This window comes from Natrix helvetica, assembly GCF_964273705.1.
Source record: "Natrix helvetica genome assembly, chromosome: 2".
In the NCBI taxonomy this organism is placed as follows: Eukaryota; Metazoa; Chordata; class Lepidosauria; order Squamata; family Natricidae; genus Natrix; species Natrix helvetica.
Genome location: NC_138552.1, coordinates 268,998,649 through 269,014,863, shown reverse-complemented (window position 1 = coordinate 269,014,863; position 16,215 = coordinate 268,998,649). Strand labels below are relative to the sequence as shown.

General features: G+C 38.9%; 1 protein-coding gene across 1 annotated transcript; it reads left to right on the top strand.

The window, feature by feature from the left end:
- Positions 1–1,163: 1,163 nt before the first annotated feature.
- CIMIP2C (ciliary microtubule inner protein 2C) lies at positions 1,164–11,733 on the top strand. Its single transcript, XM_081944320.1, has 3 exons — positions 1,164–1,304; positions 3,080–3,353; positions 7,137–11,733. Exons 1-3 carry the CDS (start codon positions 1,231–1,233, stop codon positions 7,251–7,253), a joined length of 465 nt encoding a protein of 154 aa, XP_081800446.1. The 5' UTR covers positions 1,164–1,230; the 3' UTR covers positions 7,254–11,733.
- The last annotated feature ends 4,482 nt before the right edge of the window (positions 11,734–16,215 follow it).

Genomic DNA, 16,215 nt, shown 5'->3' with positions numbered 1-16,215 from the left:
ATCTTGAAACTGTTAACTGAAGTGAATTAAGCTGTTATTGATCCACAGATTCCCAATACAAAAATAAAGATGTGTGTTATAAGCTGCCATAAAATGCTTTGTTGCTTTTCCCTTCAGCTGTCTAAAGCTTCCAGATCACATTTGTGTTTTAAAAAATGACAATTTATTAAATTTATGAATCATCTTCTTACTCAGCAGAAAGATGGTACCATAAAAACCTTTCATAGAACAAAGGAACATAGAAGCAAAACTCACACAATGAAATCTCTTTGAAGAAGGTAGTACACAACATAACAATCTATCCACTTTATGAGTCTCAGGATGCTACAATCTGGGTGCGTATGCTAAATGCCAACAGGAAAGTTAAAATACCAGTTGGGCCATACTGTATAATTTAAGCCACTATTTCCCAACTTTAGCAACTTTAAGATAATGTCGGACTGCAACTCTCAAAATTCCCCAGCCTGCCATGAAGTCCAGTACTTAAAATTGCTAAGGTTGAGAGGCACTGGCTTAAACCTTGAGTTTTCCCAAAATACCTTTAAATAAGTAGGATTTTATCCATTATGCATAACATCAACCCCTTTTCAACGACAGAGACCACATCCTATCAAATAACCAACGCCTTTGTTCTGGCCTGGTTTTGGGAATTGAGACCGGAAGAGAATAACAGAGTTGGAAGGGACCTTGGAGGTCTTCTAGTCCAACCCCCTGCTCAAGCAGGAAACCATTTTAAACAACATTTATAAGAGAGGGCGCTCCCTGGAATTAATAGTGTCTTCAATGAATCTGTTTTAGGTTTATTGGACTTATTGGACTTAAATTTTAAATTTGCAAGGTACGAATGCCATAATTCTAATCTAGGGATTTTAAAAAAAGGTCGAATAAAATGACCCGGGACATATTCTGGCCTGGAGCAAAATTTCCTCCCGTTGCAGTTCTTCGTTTAAGACACTCCATGCTCTTTGCCGCCGCGTGGGAGCCACATTCCCGCTTTTTCCTGGCGGGAGGAGGAGCGCGGGAGGAGGACGGGCGCCGGGTGAAGGAGGCGAAGGGAGCGGCCTTCTGCCGCCAGAGCAGCGGAGCCGGGGCCTCTCGGCTGCCATGGCGACTGGTTTGTGACTGCTTCGGCCTTCAGTAGGCCGGCCCTAAGGCTCTCAATCCCCCGGCTACGCTAGTTGGCGGTGTTCGTGACTGGATCCGTCCCTCGCCGCTGACAGGACCGTCGCTATGGCCTCCCGCAGCGCTGGGACCCTCCTGACTCAAAACAACGCGGTCTATGTGCCGCCGGGGCTCATGCCTGGGTGGGTGGCCCGCAAATGCCTTTAGTTGAGGTGGGGACGGCGGGGGATTTGAGGCGCCGGGTAGAGGTTGGGGCGCTGGGAACATATACGAATTGGAAGGATTTGTGACCGAACTGTCCCGTCAGCAAAAGACGGCGGCGTTCCATAATCCATACTTTTTCAGAAGACCGACGTTATTAAATGGGATTTTATTTGTAAAAAGCTGCTTTTTGTCGTCCCCTAGACTCGGGAACGATTAGCACATATGTGTGAGGGGAACCTTTACCTATGGAGCAAGAACACATGTTGCAATGTGTTATAAAGCATTTAAACTAAAAGGGGATAAACTATAATAGAACTGTTGGTATACTGTACAGTAAAAAAAAAAAAGAGAGAGCAAAATATTGATAATGCCCTACGATGATACCTCACTTCTGACCCCCCTCCCCCATATAGTGCATATTTAACAGTAATCAGTAACAGAGTTGGAAGGGACCTTGGAGGTCATCTAGTCCAATCCCCTGCTCACGCAAGAGACCTGTACTAGGGATTCGGACTGCCAACCTTTCTGATCGACAAGCTCGGTGCCTTAGCCACTGAACCACCTAGTCATGATAATGTTTACTTAATGCTAGTTGTAGTTATGATAATGCCCAGTCTGATAATTATATTCCCATCCTTTATTTATCTACACCTTTGTATATTACAAATGAATTTCCCAGTTCTTAATCTGTTATTTTCAAATGTTTTTTGTGACACAATGTTAAAGTGTTCCTATTTTATTGCTGAGCAACTCATTCTTCTAAGAAGAGCTTCTTGTGATGACTACCATCCAGGAAAATAGGAACTCAAAATAGCATTGATATGTCTTTCAAATGCAAATTGTATGCTGTATGATGCTGAGAAATCTTTATTTGAAAGAAGGAATATGACAAGTTTCAGGTAATTAGGAATACTGTAGAAGAGATTATGGTTATTCCCTTTATAGCTCTTCTACCATCACTCAGCTACTGTTTAAGTGATATAAGTGCTGGTCTCATTATTATATTAATATAGTGATGGTTAGATGATTCAAGAAGATGCTATAAATCAGTAGTGGAGATCTTGTTTATATATAGCTTATAAAAAGAACACTATAAATTTGAGTGTTATATCTATAATTCATTTCCTCTTTTAAAAATTGCTCAGAAAAAAATCACGTCATTAACTTATTAAATGCACTATTGAGATGGAGGTCATTTTCTAGAAAGCATCAATATGAGAAAACATGCAAACTGAGTAATGTGTTGCATAGCAACAGTCATTTAGGAATAATGTTAAATTAGATTGTTTTCCCTTGTTCACAGGCTTAGTGAGGGTTGTAAATTGGGCAGAGTAGCTTCCTAATATCTTTTTAATACGGAACTTATGAAGTGCTTGTTGAAAAACTTGGACACTGAATATTGAGAGGGGTGGGAAGAAGAAAATTAGAAAGACGAATTTTAAAATATGTTTTGCATAATAATTTCTGATTAGGAATATTTTACGTAAGCAATTAGAACTTAGTTTTTCAGTAGTGGTTCAAGTAAAATATATGGGTTCCCAGGAAAAGGTCTACATAGAGGCATAGAAATAACATGTGACACTAGTCTAAGTTAGCCAAGAAACCATCAGCTGCTTTCATTGCATCAAAATTGATGTAATAATAATTGTTTGTTTTTGTGAAGATTATAATGTTTGCAAAATGCTGCAAATATTGAGTGTTATCAGGGTGAATAAATTAATGAGTGTAGTTTGATTTTCTCTTTTTCTCTTAGATACCGTGGCCATGTCCCTAATGTAGCTTTTTCCTTTGGTGACACCTATGGAAATACTACCATGAAATATTTTCAAGACTTCCGAAATGCTGCAATGGAAACCAGCCACAGTCCCTACAGCAAAGGGGGGCAATTCCCAACTCTTTTCTCCCGTGACCCATCTCTTGTGATTGGGGAAAGGGAAAGAGGCTGGGATCGATGGCTACATACCCCTAATTACTCTCGTTACAATTTGGATATGAACCGCTCAGAAGAACTGCAAGAGTTCTACAAGGTAAAGCTGCTTTTCAAGACATATCCTCTCCCTCATGGTCAATTATGCATAATTTGAAATTGTCTGTGAATTCAAAATGTCATGTAGATAATATGCATTAAATTAATTAGGGATATTTCATTATTGTCTAAGAGTAAACACTTGGTTTAAGAGTGGGAAAGGAATGCTTGTTAAAGCAATAGGATGTGTAATGTATATGATGACATTTATGCTTTTTATGTGTGTTTAAAATGATAAATGGGATCTTGCACACTTGTATGCATAGAAACATTCTTCAGATAATTTGTCAGTTACATCCAAAATCTGCAAAACTAAAGTCAGTTACATGAAGAATTTACTAAACCAGTTTAGGCAATCAGCAGAACCAGGTACTAACTTTATTCTGGCTAGTATAATTTCTTTTTATTTGAGGTAGGTATCCTATATATGTGCCCAGGCTAATATATTATTCATATATGAATGTTTCCCATTTTTAAAATACTGCCCCCACCAATTTGGTGATACTTACTTACATTAATCCTAGATGTAATTTGAATGCTCTCTGTGTTTTAATAGTCTTTTACAGTTCGATCTATGCCTGTTCTTCAACATTTTAACATTGATAGAAAAGGATCTACTAGGATAGAAATAGCCTTTAGGTTTTCCTTCTAGGACTGTTGGAATAAAGAAAGATTAGCTGCTTTATATTTTGAAAGTAGAAAATTCAATTCGCATAATAAAAAATGGAATTGTCCACCCCCCCCCCCACCCCCTTTGACAAGCAGATCTTTTTAAGAGGACAGGTTTCAGTGAAAGAGCATGGACAAATGATATATTCTGCAGCTAGAGACATGCAGGTAGGGACAAATTGTACCACATGTTCATGTGGATTATGTTCATTAGTCCTGGGACAATTAGCTAAAAGAAAAACAAGGTTTAATAAGTGCAGAAGACAGGGTGAGTTGGGATAATAGAAAATATAGAAAAAATGATTCAGATGGGTAGACAAGAGTGATTGTTTATTGCCTGATTTCTTACAGCAGGCTATTGTGTTAGTTCAGAAGTTACCAAATGTTCTCCCTTCAGCCTTCTGCACTATCGAGGCTGCTACTCACTGCTGCAGTCTGCCATGAGAACTCCATTGCTATTTCAGCTATTTTTGGGGACGCGGTGGCTCAGTAGCTAAGATGCTGAGCTTTTTGATCAGAAAGTCGGCAGTTCAGCGGTTTGAATCCCTAGTGCCACATACTTGTCCCAGCTTCTGCCAACCTAGCAGTTTGAAAACATGTTATAATGCAAGTAGAAAAATAGGAACCACCTTTGGTGGTAAGGTAACAGTGTTCCATGTGCCTTGGGCATTTAGTCATGCTGGCCACATACCATGGAGATGTCTTCAGACAGCGCTGGCTCTTCGGTTTTGAAACGGAGATGAGCACCGCCCCCTAGAGTCGGGAACGACTAGCACATATGTGTGAGGAGAACCTTTACCTATGGAGCAAGAACCTGGTCTTTTGTATTCTCTTCATCAATCACAAGAAAGCTTATATTTATTGAGAAAACTCAACAGAATCTTAGTCAACTTGCCAGCAATCAACCTGTGATTCCAGTTCCCATTATTTGTTATTTTTTAATATGCTTTATTAAGTTTCTACAAAAAATAAAATATAAAAAACCCAAATAAATTGTTAAAAAATGTTAAAAAGGGAAAAAATAAGATACCAATCTTGAGCACAGTTGCGAGTGCAAAACTGTGTGGGAAAAATAGAGGGGTTGCACATAAATAGCTTTGTCTGGTCATAGGTGTTGATAACTGCCTTTTTGAATACAGAAAGGTATTCTAAGGTAGATTTATTTTATTATTTATAATCAAATTATATAGCCATTCATTTCACAAAAAAACAAGCAGCATACACAGATACTGCTACATTGAATTTAGTTCAATTTTTCTTCCTTTATAAGCCTGGAAATAACGGGGATTTCTTCTTAATATTGATAGCCAGTGAATCCACAGCAGTTAAACAATCTATAAATAATTAAGAGTGGGATGTCAAAATTAATGGGCTGAAAAGAAACACTATTTGTTCAGATTTTTTTCTTTTATTTCTCAGTGATTTTATAAAGTAATGACATTAAAACTTAATTTTTTAAAAGCCCTTTCTAGTTACACTTTCTCTTTCCCTCTCTCTCTCTCTCTCTCTCTCTCACACACACACACACACACACACACACACACACACACTGAGAGAGAGAGAGAGAGAGAGAGAGAGAGAGAGAGAGAGAGAGAGAGAGAGAAAGGGAGAGAGAAGAAAAAAAAAAGATTGCTTCAGGTAAAAATGCAGGACTATTGTGAAAGTCATTGTCTGTCCTACTCAATAGTTTGAACCGCTCAGCTTTAGGAGCAAACTACAAATATTTTGGTTTTCATAACAAACAAATGGATTAGGTTACAGTAGCAATGGGTAATTTATAATTTAGCATATTATAGGGGTTTGTAGTTTACATTTATTATTTATTTGTTTGTTTGTTTAGTTGATTTGTGTGCTATCCATCTCATCTAGATGTTAGCATGTTGCATGAATGAGAATGTTATGTTAAACCATAATCTGTCTTGTTTGGCAGGTATGAATATGGCAATTGGTTTTTGTTAACTCAGATTTAGAATTCAGTATCCTGTTTGAACCCATTGCTGCATGAAAACGGCAACAATGAACCATTGGATATTATTAATAAAGAAAAACCTCTGGGATTTTGAGTGGAAAAATAGCAAAATGGGGAGAGGAAGTTCTTTCCCTGCAAGCCTTTCCTCCCTTTTCTTACAAATCATGGCTTCCAAACTTGCTGCCTTCCCTTGTGAGAACATTCACAGGAGTGGCAAGTGGTGAAGTAGCATTGCACCAACCTGATGCAAACTCCACCCTTTTATGTACTGTGATGTTGCACACACATTTTAAGGCGTATTGCTGCTGTCATCGTTTTGGCAAAGAGGTGGATCCTTTGACTGCTTTTGTTTATTCGTATAAAAAGATACATTTGTAGAAAGCAGACATGACCAAAAAGGTCATTCATTTTCAGTTATTTTTTTAAGGTTAATAGAATTTTACAGATAATTTTGCTCTTATATACATTTCTGGACATATCCTTTTCACATACAGACCACATTCTCAGATAATGCTAAGCCAGGATTTTTTAATGATTCCTTGATCTTCTGATTCACACATACTGCAAAACCATTCAGAGGGTATAGGGAGATAATTTGTACATTAAATTAAAATCAAATTAAAAAGTATGCATAAAGACATGCATATTGATGGGAAATTGGCATAAAATAATGTTATAAGGAAAAAATGTGCTAATGGAAAGTAGTGTATTGGGAAAAGTGCATAAGGAAGAACAGTTTGTACAGAAATTGGCAACTCTGGCAAATGCATATAGATTTTTGTATGGATTTGGAGGGGGAAAACATGCATGAATGCAGACGACGTGCAAACAAACCAATGCAAATACATCTGGAAAAACGAGAAACTGAATTGAGCACAATTAGCAGATTCACCCATCCTTGTTAAGTTTTAGCCTCACAGCAATCATGTAAAGAAGATAATTCAGTTCTTCACTAAGGTGATAGGCATCATGGATGAACAGAGTTTGAAACATTGAATTCCCTAGTGTGGGTTCAGCACACTAACCCTTACATAACAGTAATGTGGATGATTTGGAGAAATCAAGTAAATACATGAAGTAAGTATTCTCAGAAGAACTCAGGTCTAGATATTGATGCTCCTGACCCAATTTATTTTTAATTTGTAGCTTACTCAGATGCATCGTGAACATTACAGAGATAAGACAGGGACATTGCACCTGGTTCCATACTTTGTTCTGCCTATGAAGGAAAGAGACAAGTACCCTCATCCTCTTGATCTGTGAGTCTAGTGGGCAAAAAAGTGGTGTGGGGGGAAATCAGGTATTATATTGAGACTATTTTATGAAACTCATCAATGTCCTTATTATAGAAGATTTATGAAGAGATTGGACAACTACAACATGGTATATAGGTTGTGCTCCTGCTTGAGCAAGGCGTTGGACTAGAGGACCTCCAAGGTCCCTTCCAATGCTGCTATTCTGTTACAGGCTTGCAGTACTCCACTTATGACTGCAGTTGGGACCAAAATTTCTTTTGCTAAGCACGTTGATTGTTAAGTGAGCTATGGCATCCAAAATGCATGCCCATTGCCAAGCACCCAGATTATGATCACATGGCCGTGGGAATGCTGCGATAGTTGTAAGTATGAGGACTGATTGTAAACCACTTTTTTCAGTGCCATTGTAACTTCAAATGAATGGTTCTACATCAAAGACTACCTGGAACAATTCTGAGTCTAAAATAATCTGAGGTGACATGGATCATATCAGTAAATCCCTTCTAAGACCCTCATGGTCATCTAAAATCCATCTGAAGTTCTGAGATTCATTAACAAAAGCAACAGTTTCTTTGCATTTAGGCAGTGGCTTTATGCACAAAGTAAACAGCACTTTTACATTTTTCCTGCTATTTTTGTTCTGCCATCCATCATGGAAAGAAACACATCAAAGAGTTAGTAGAGTATCTAAAGACGTTATTATCATTCCAACATTTTGGGTGTTTTTTTAGTCTTTGTTCAAACAAAATGTACATTTCTTTTTTCTTTATTATCCTATTCTTCTTAGTTCTTTAAAAAGATAGTCTCAAATGTATTAATTCAACTCTGTAAGTTTCTCTGTTTCCAGAAAAGATTCTCTTATCTCCTGTCCTGCTCTTCAGACTGTTTAGAAAAAGTCAGAAAACATTGTACATCTTAATTGTAGTCTAAATCTCCCTGAAGGAGAAAAAAGCTGTTATTGGCAATGATGCACAAAATTATTGTGACAGAAAACACTGCAATCCTATCCCAAAAGTGCTTTTTCAAGAGGCAACTGGACTTGCTTGTTTTTTCTTTTGAAGACGTTTCAAAAGGATTTATATTCCTATATTCCTATTATATTCCTATAATTTGCAAATTATCAGCTATCTGCAAGGAATATAAATTCTTCCATAGTTACTGTAGCTTTGATTGGCAATGTTCTCCAAAACCTCAAGGGGAGATATATATTTTCCAGGTTTGTTATTTAAGTTCTGATTGAACCTGGGACCTTCATTATATAAAGCACATATTGAACTATGATTTTTGACCTTAGTATTATGCGTCACTTGTTAATTTTCTGCTTTTTTATCATTTTGGCTCACTGACCTGTATTTTGTATTCCTAATCACTGAAGAACCATAGTAATAAACCAGAGAACAGATGTTAGAGGGGGAAGGAAATCCAGCATTTCACCAGATATTAGAGAGATATTAGTAGAAATCTACCCTTCTGATTTTGAAAACATTGCTCTCTTTTGCTTGGAAGAGAGTTTGTCAACTATTCCAAGTCAACTCAATACACCATTTTATCCTTTGTTACTCCTATTATCGTAAGTGGATCAGTCATATGGTGGGAGGGGATTGAAGAGAGAAATTATCACAATTTGAGAATGCAAAACATTTACAGGGAAGAGCAGAAGAATTCAGAAACTTGCCCATCTGCTATTTTTCCCTTGCAAATGTTACTCCCTTCTAACAACTAGGTGACTTATTATCCTCATAATCTGTTGATTTGCTCTCAAATCTCAAGGAAGAGTTGGAGGAAGGGGAGGGAATTGGCTGTCTATTGCTATACAGTGTATTATCTAATAAAAATAAGCTATAAAGCCCCATAAAGGTAGTCCTCAACTTTCAACCATTCGTTTAACGACTATTCAAAGTTACAACCCCACTGAAAAAAGTGACTCACAGACTGAGCCTCACACTCACAGTATCCGCCATGTCACATGATTACAATTTGAGTGCATGGCAATGGGCATATATTTACAACTGTGGCAGCACCCCATGTGATCACCATTTGCAACCTTCCCAGATGCCTTCTGACAAGCAAAATCAATGGAGGAAGAGCGATTTGCTTAATGACTATGTGATTCACTTAACCCCAGGGATTTGTTTAACAATCATGGCAAAATAGGATCACAAAAGTGGGCAAAACTACAACCATCTTGCTTAGCAACAGGAATTCTATTAAGTCGAGGGCCACCTGTACTTGCTTTGATCCCATACATATATTGGGAATATATTTTCTTCAATGAATGCCCTACTATACTCGCTTAAAGGTATTTATTGGATCTATTTTCTAGTATTTGCAAAATATCCCCCACCCACCTCTTAAAAACAAGTTTGTCTTAAAATTTGCAATAACTATTGTTGGGAAATGCGATTACATATTGAACCCTGTACATATGTGCATATGTATTGCTTGTAAATTCTGTATTTTAATTGGATTGTTTAAATTTACTGTGAATGTATCTACTGATTTGTTCTGTTTACCTCTCTGCAATCTGTTTTGAGTGTTTGTTGGGGCTATGAGTACTAAGCTCAGATGAACAAAAAATTTTGGCCTGTGAGATGCAACACATGTTAACCGTATGTTTTATGGCATGAGTCCTGGGTACCCGAGGAATTGCTTAACGTTGATGGGACTAACCCTCCCACCCCCCATTTCAGGGGGAAGGGTCTTGTTGGCCAAAGAACTTCGGCCTGCATGATCCAGATGAAGAGCCTTTTCTGCTGTGGCCCCTGCCCTCTGGAATATTCTCCCCTCAGACCTGAGGTCAGCCTCTACACTCTTGTCCTTCCAGAGGAGCCTAAAAACCTGGCTCTGCTGCTTGGCCTGGGGCCCTGATAGGGACCTGTTGGAGGTGGAAGGTTCTGCCTATCATCTTTGTTCTTTTAATATTTTAATTCCAATTTTGCTTTTTAGAACTTTTAAACTTTTTATTATACTGTAACCTTCCCAGAGTCGCTGTTATAGAAAAATGGGCAGCAGAGAAAATAAATAAATAAATAAATAAAAATGAATAAATGCAGGAGATGACTTTTTAAAAAATTTGATAAGTAAACAAGCATTTTTAATTTGAAAATTGTATTCTGACCACATCATAGTGTTCAAATGATTTTACAACTCTTCTGGTTCAGTGATGTTATAATTATAGGTAGTTCTCATATAGTGACCACCTCATTGAGTGACCATTGACAGTTGTGAAAAAGTAATTTATGATGAATCCTCACATTTAAAATCTTTGCAAGTCAGGAAAGCTGACGTATGATTATAAGCATAGTCATGGTTTCATTTAGAGACCGCTCTGCTTAGCAACCAAGTTACTGGTGCCAACAAACAGTGGTTGCTATTGTAAACTGTTACCTGTACACTGGAAGTATTCTGGACTCAGAACAAAAGGGATTTTATGTTTGAATATTTTTGCATGCCTTTAGTTATGTATACTTTGTTACAGGTAGTTCTTAATTTATGTCCCATTTATCCAGCAACCACTCAAAATTATGGCAGCACTGAAAACAATGGACACATGATTGGTTCCCAAAGTTCTCATTGCAGTCCCCCTGTGCTCATGTGATTGTGATCTGGGCACAAGGTTGTCTGGCTTGCAATTACAATATTGTAGAGAGGCCTGATCACCATTTTCAATGTATGCTGATTTGTGTACATTTTAAAATGACGATAAAGTTCTATTCCTATTCCCATTCCTATTCCTATTCCTATTCCTATTCATTCTACCTTTCCTGCTACCTTCCCACAAGTAAAGTCAATGGGGAAGCTGGCAGAGAAGGTCGCAAATCACTCTGCTAAATTGCTTTGGCCCACAGTACCTATGCACCGCCTTTTCAGGGTTTCCAAGCCCTCCCCAGCCCCCCTCAATTCATGCACGGTCTTCACTGGGTCTCCCAGAGCCTCCCCCAGCCTCTCCCACCACCAATGGTTACCTTGCCTGAAAACTCTTGCTTCTCACTTAATGACCTGCACATTCTACGATTAAAATGTAACCTGGATTGTAGTTATGTGACATTATGCTTTACTATTTATTATTATGACTAGCAAACTCCCAGTGCCAATTGTCACTGTAACCTAAAGACTACCTGTAATGAAACTATCTGCTTTTATAATTGAACATACAATACTGTGTAATTGATCTCAGTCTAAAAATATAAATATCACTTGAGTTAATGTCCATGGTTTCCCAATCTGTATGGTATTAGGCTACACTATGTTGCTTTAATTAAGGTCCTTAACCACAGCTGAATTCTTACTTTCATTTGTCAGTGTTGCTTTGTGACAAATTGTTTTATGATATTATGTTTTGAAAAATCATGTAAGTAAAGTTGTATATAACCTGAAAACTGATTCGTGTCATTTAAAAGAATTACAAAAGTATTTGTAAATGATCTTTGTTCTCTTTCTATTGTTTGTTTCTTCAAATTACCTTGAATAAAATGTATCAAGCTTTATTTGTTACATCTCAATTTCCAATATATAATTTTCTAATAAAGTTACCTGGGAATGTGGGATGCACAGTAATTATGTATCATATGCAGTGTCCTATCTCCTGCATAAACGGTAAAGTTCTTCTAAGCTCAGTGTTCATCACCAGTGTTCCTTCCAGATAGTACCGACATTCGAAGGTTGGGTGAACGTGTGTTAAATGGGTAGTGTGTTAACCCTTGCCTTCCAACTATATATAGTAGAATATTATTTTATTTGACTTGATTTGATTTGATGCAATGTAAAGAATGAATTTCAAGAGCAGATTCTAGTGATGCATAATGCCACCTGAATATTACAAAAAATCCCTTAAGTTTTTAAAAGTAAACGTCTGCTGTGAACTCTAGTCTTCAACTTTATTTATTGTCTATTCTTTTTAATTGTCTTCGGGATTTTGTAAGCTACCCAGAGTCTAAGGCAGCGTTTCTCAATCTTAGCAACTTTAAGGCCTGAGGACTTCAACTCCCAGAATTCCCCAGCCAGCCATGCTGGCTGGGGAATTCTGGAAGTTGAAGTCCACAGGTCTTAAAGTTGCCAAAATTGAGAAACACTGGTCTAAGGGAATGAGTGGCTATAACAAATCTAATTAATTAAATTAATCAAATTAATACCCATAATCCACTTAACGGGTCAAAGAGGGGACTAATGTACTGCAGAAACATGAAATGAATCAGTTGACCACTTTCATATATCTAGTCCTGGAAAGAAAAGTACTGGAAAGAAAAAGCAAATCATTTACATTACAGAATTGTCAAGGCCTAACAGTACAAAATACGTCTCCCAAACACTTGATTAGCTGCATGCCTACTGATGTCTGTCTGTCCAATAAGTGGTCATTGTAATCAGAAAGCCTTGCTAGGACTGCATTTGTGCAAGGGCTCTGGGTATACACGGCAGATCTTGGAGAGAGTTAGAATCATTATTAAAGTTGGTCAAGTGTGTCGTAGGTCACCTCTTATGTTCCAACTCCTTCATGTGCCTGTCAGGCATCTGGCTGGCTGTATTACAAAGTGCCTGATTTGCATTTGCTACAGTATTGAATTTTTTATATGTTAGGTGAAAAAAGGAGTACTCTGCTGAGAGATTAATTATTTATATAGGCTATAGATGGCAGCTAAGGGAGGAAGACAACATGAATATAAACTTCTTAATAGCAATACCAATAGCACCTAGACTTATATACCACTTCATAGTGCTTTGCAGTACTCTTCAAGCAGTTTACAAAGTCAGCATATTGCCCCCAACAATCTGGATCCTCGTTTTACTAACCTTGGAAAGTTGGAAGGCTGAATCAACCTTGAGCCAGTCAGGATCAAACTCCTGGCAGCGGGCAGAGTCAACCTGCAATACTGCATTCTAACCACTGCTCCACTGCTCCTTTAATACATTCTAGTGGTCATCCAGAATTTTGAAGTCCAGATCTCATAGCCCTAAATTCTAAGCTGGGTATTTGCAGTTTTATAATGGCAAGAGTATCTTAAACTGATAATACATATGAATAGGAAATTCAGCAAACTTAGTATTTCTATGATTTTGTTTTGGCCCACCAGCAGCCAGCAGAGCTGGCAGCAGATTTGGACAGTGAGGAGGTTCAGGGGGGGGGGACGGGGACATGGGCCAGTCCTGGAGTCTGGGGAAGGTTCTGATGAGGGCTCTGTGTCAGGCAGAGTGGGGGCCAGAGCCATATGCCAGCTATCGGTTGCCTTCAGAGTCAGACATCAGTGAGGCAGACAAACAGCTGGAGCCTGTTCCCAGTATGTGCATGCACAGAGTTGCCAAATGAAGGGAACAGCTAAAGAACAGGGGTCAACTTGGGAGTAAGACCACAGGTGGACAATGAATGGTCCCTCCCAGAGGAAATAAAAGAGCAAAAGGGGAGTGGAGTTGCAGGAGGCGAATAGTTTGCTTAATTGGATCGTGACTCTCTGAGACTCCTTGTCACAATTTGCAGATATTGGCTGGGCAGCTCTCAGCTCTGTGACTGTAAATCCTCCCTTGAAAGACTTTGCTGGCTGTGAATGAGCAGAATTCACATTAAATTAATGAAAGGTTTTTTTGTCGGGACCAAGAGTTTGCTTCATGCTCTTGGGAAGCTGTTCTGTCCCATGATTCCAATGAATATGCAGACACAGGCTTGGCTGTCTGCCACGATTAATTACATAGATAAAGCCACCCCTTGGCTAGGAGCCTAGAAAGTTATCTTCAAGAACCCAAGATTAAACTTACAGAATGCTTTCTCAACGGCTCGTATAATGGACTGTTGTTTCCTGCAAAGATTCCCTTCCCATCGCTCCACCTATAAACTCTTTGGGAGGGGCCACACCCTTAGCCAGCTGTCCTTACTTCCTTATATGACGTCTTCTCCACAGCTGTTCCTTTCTCCTATCAATTCTACACATACTCACATCAGGGACAACCTCCCTCTGTTCCTCCTCGCTGCTCCCTGACTCAGATGCCACCTGGTGGCCAACAGGCCTCTCTAGTTCCTGCTCTGACTCCAAACACCCTACAGAGTCTTCCTCATCCTCCAGAGCAGTCCCATCATGGTCTGAGCTGTCAGAGTCCACCAACAGCTCAGCTGGCCGCTGCTGGGCCACAACAGGAAGCCTAGGTCAGAACAGATTTAATCTTAATGTTTTACCATACTGCTATAAAAATCAGAAACCTGCTGGGAAAAAAAATAGTGATTCTTCTCTGGATTTTCACTGCTGAAACAGGCATCATGGTGTGTGTATAGGAAAAGTTCATCCACTTCAGCCAACCGATTTCTGCTTTTAATGCACCTCCCTATCTTTCTAAACAATGAATCCAGCGTAGCTTGTTGGGCTGTCATTCCAAAGCAATCTGTTTTGTTATTCCTCTCCAAGGCACACACGCATTAATCAGGATTGATCAACCCCCCCTGGAGCACTTTTCTTGGGCATTGTTGCTCTGCCACAGATTGTACTTACTTTTATGGCTTTGTGTATTGGCAGGAAATAAGATGTATTTTTGTCCTCCATGCTTTACAGAGGGTAACATTTCTGTTCCTGCTGTAACTAATACTTGTTGTGGTGGGACTGTAGTTCTGTTGCTTTGGGATGATAGGATGGTGAAACAAGATTGCAGACCAGATGTTGGAGACCTTCAGAAGCCCTACACAACAGGCGAGGATAATTCAATTGCTGAATTAAAGTAACCGGGTGGGTAGAAAAAATAGAATTAAATTGTTTACCTTAAAATGTTGGATTGTTCAGTGCGATCTTTGAGTAGTAGGCAGAAAAGTCGGCAGAAAAGTTCACTCCATTTTTAATTCATGTATTTGCTGTTACAGAGTATAATGGCTTGAATACTTTAATGAGACAATAAACAAATTATGGTGAGGAGAAGATTCTATTACAATTATTCACCCTGATAACTTTAAGCCAGTAGTTACAGATCTGCGGTTTGTGATGCCTGAAGCAAGTGGCACGAGGTTTTTGGTACAAATTTTTCTTTTAAAGAATCGCCAAGTTCTGTGAAAGTTGTAATAATCTTGTTGAAAATATCAGGAAAGTTTGAGTTACCCTTGCAAATTTTATGTTTTATTTCGTTTTACTTACTTTTAGGATTTTATATGTGTCACCTGGGATAGGCACTTATGCTATGATACCAGCAGGTTTCACATTGCTATGTAGGAAGTCAGCACCCACCCCTTTCCTAGAAAAATGAAATATTTTAGGAAATATTAAAAGGGCAGAATATTTCCCCTAAAAAGGAAGCCGAAACTCACCCATCCCCCACCTTTGTCAATGGTGATTTAGCCTGAGCCAGTCTATTCTACATAACAAAGATCTACCCCCTTCACCTCCAGGGTGATGGGATTAAGATATGACCCTCAGGACATGATAGGATTAGCCCTCTACCCATCTAGCAATAGATTTTACCACATGGCACCTGAGGAGATTGCATCACCCAAGCCTGGGACACAGACAGCCTACAAGGTTAGCTAAGACCCACCCCTGTCCCCTGGGAGTCTGACAGCCAATGGGATACATTTCTTGTACAGGAACAGGAAACTCTAAGGTGGGGCCCTTTTTTCATCAGGATCTTCAAGGCATGTGATCCCCCTTTCCCCCAGGACCTCAAACCACGTGGTCCTGTCCACCATTAAAAACCATCTTTCCAAACAGCCGTCATGTTTCCAGTGTCTTTCCCCCCACTTGGAACTGAACCCAGATGGGCATTTCTTCCAATGGGCCGTCAAAATTTGCAATTAAGATGTAATGAAAAGGTTGAGTCTTCTGTTCTAGGCACCATCAAGTTTCAGACTTTACATGCTATACTGACCGCCGTTAAGTGAAGCATTGCCCATGCTGCTTGGAAGTTTCTCCGAGTCCTCTTTGAAGGGCCACTGAAAAAATAGATATCTTGCTGATTTAGTAAAACTTTTTCTTATGAACCTAGGGACAATGAATGGAGTCACAGTT

What these genes read in the sequence shown, in the direction of transcription:
- CIMIP2C (XM_081944320.1), top strand. Translation starts at nt 1,231, where the DNA reads ATGGCCTCCCGCAGCGCTGGGACCCTCCTGACTCAAAACAACGCGGTC. An exon ending in CCGCCGGGGCTCATGCCTGG is followed by an intron (nt 1,305 to 3,079) that starts GTGGGTGGCCCG and finishes TTTTTCTCTTAG; the next exon opens with ATACCGTGGCCATGTCCCTA. An exon ending in AACTGCAAGAGTTCTACAAG is followed by an intron (nt 3,354 to 7,136) that starts GTAAAGCTGCTT and finishes TTTAATTTGTAG; the next exon opens with CTTACTCAGATGCATCGTGA.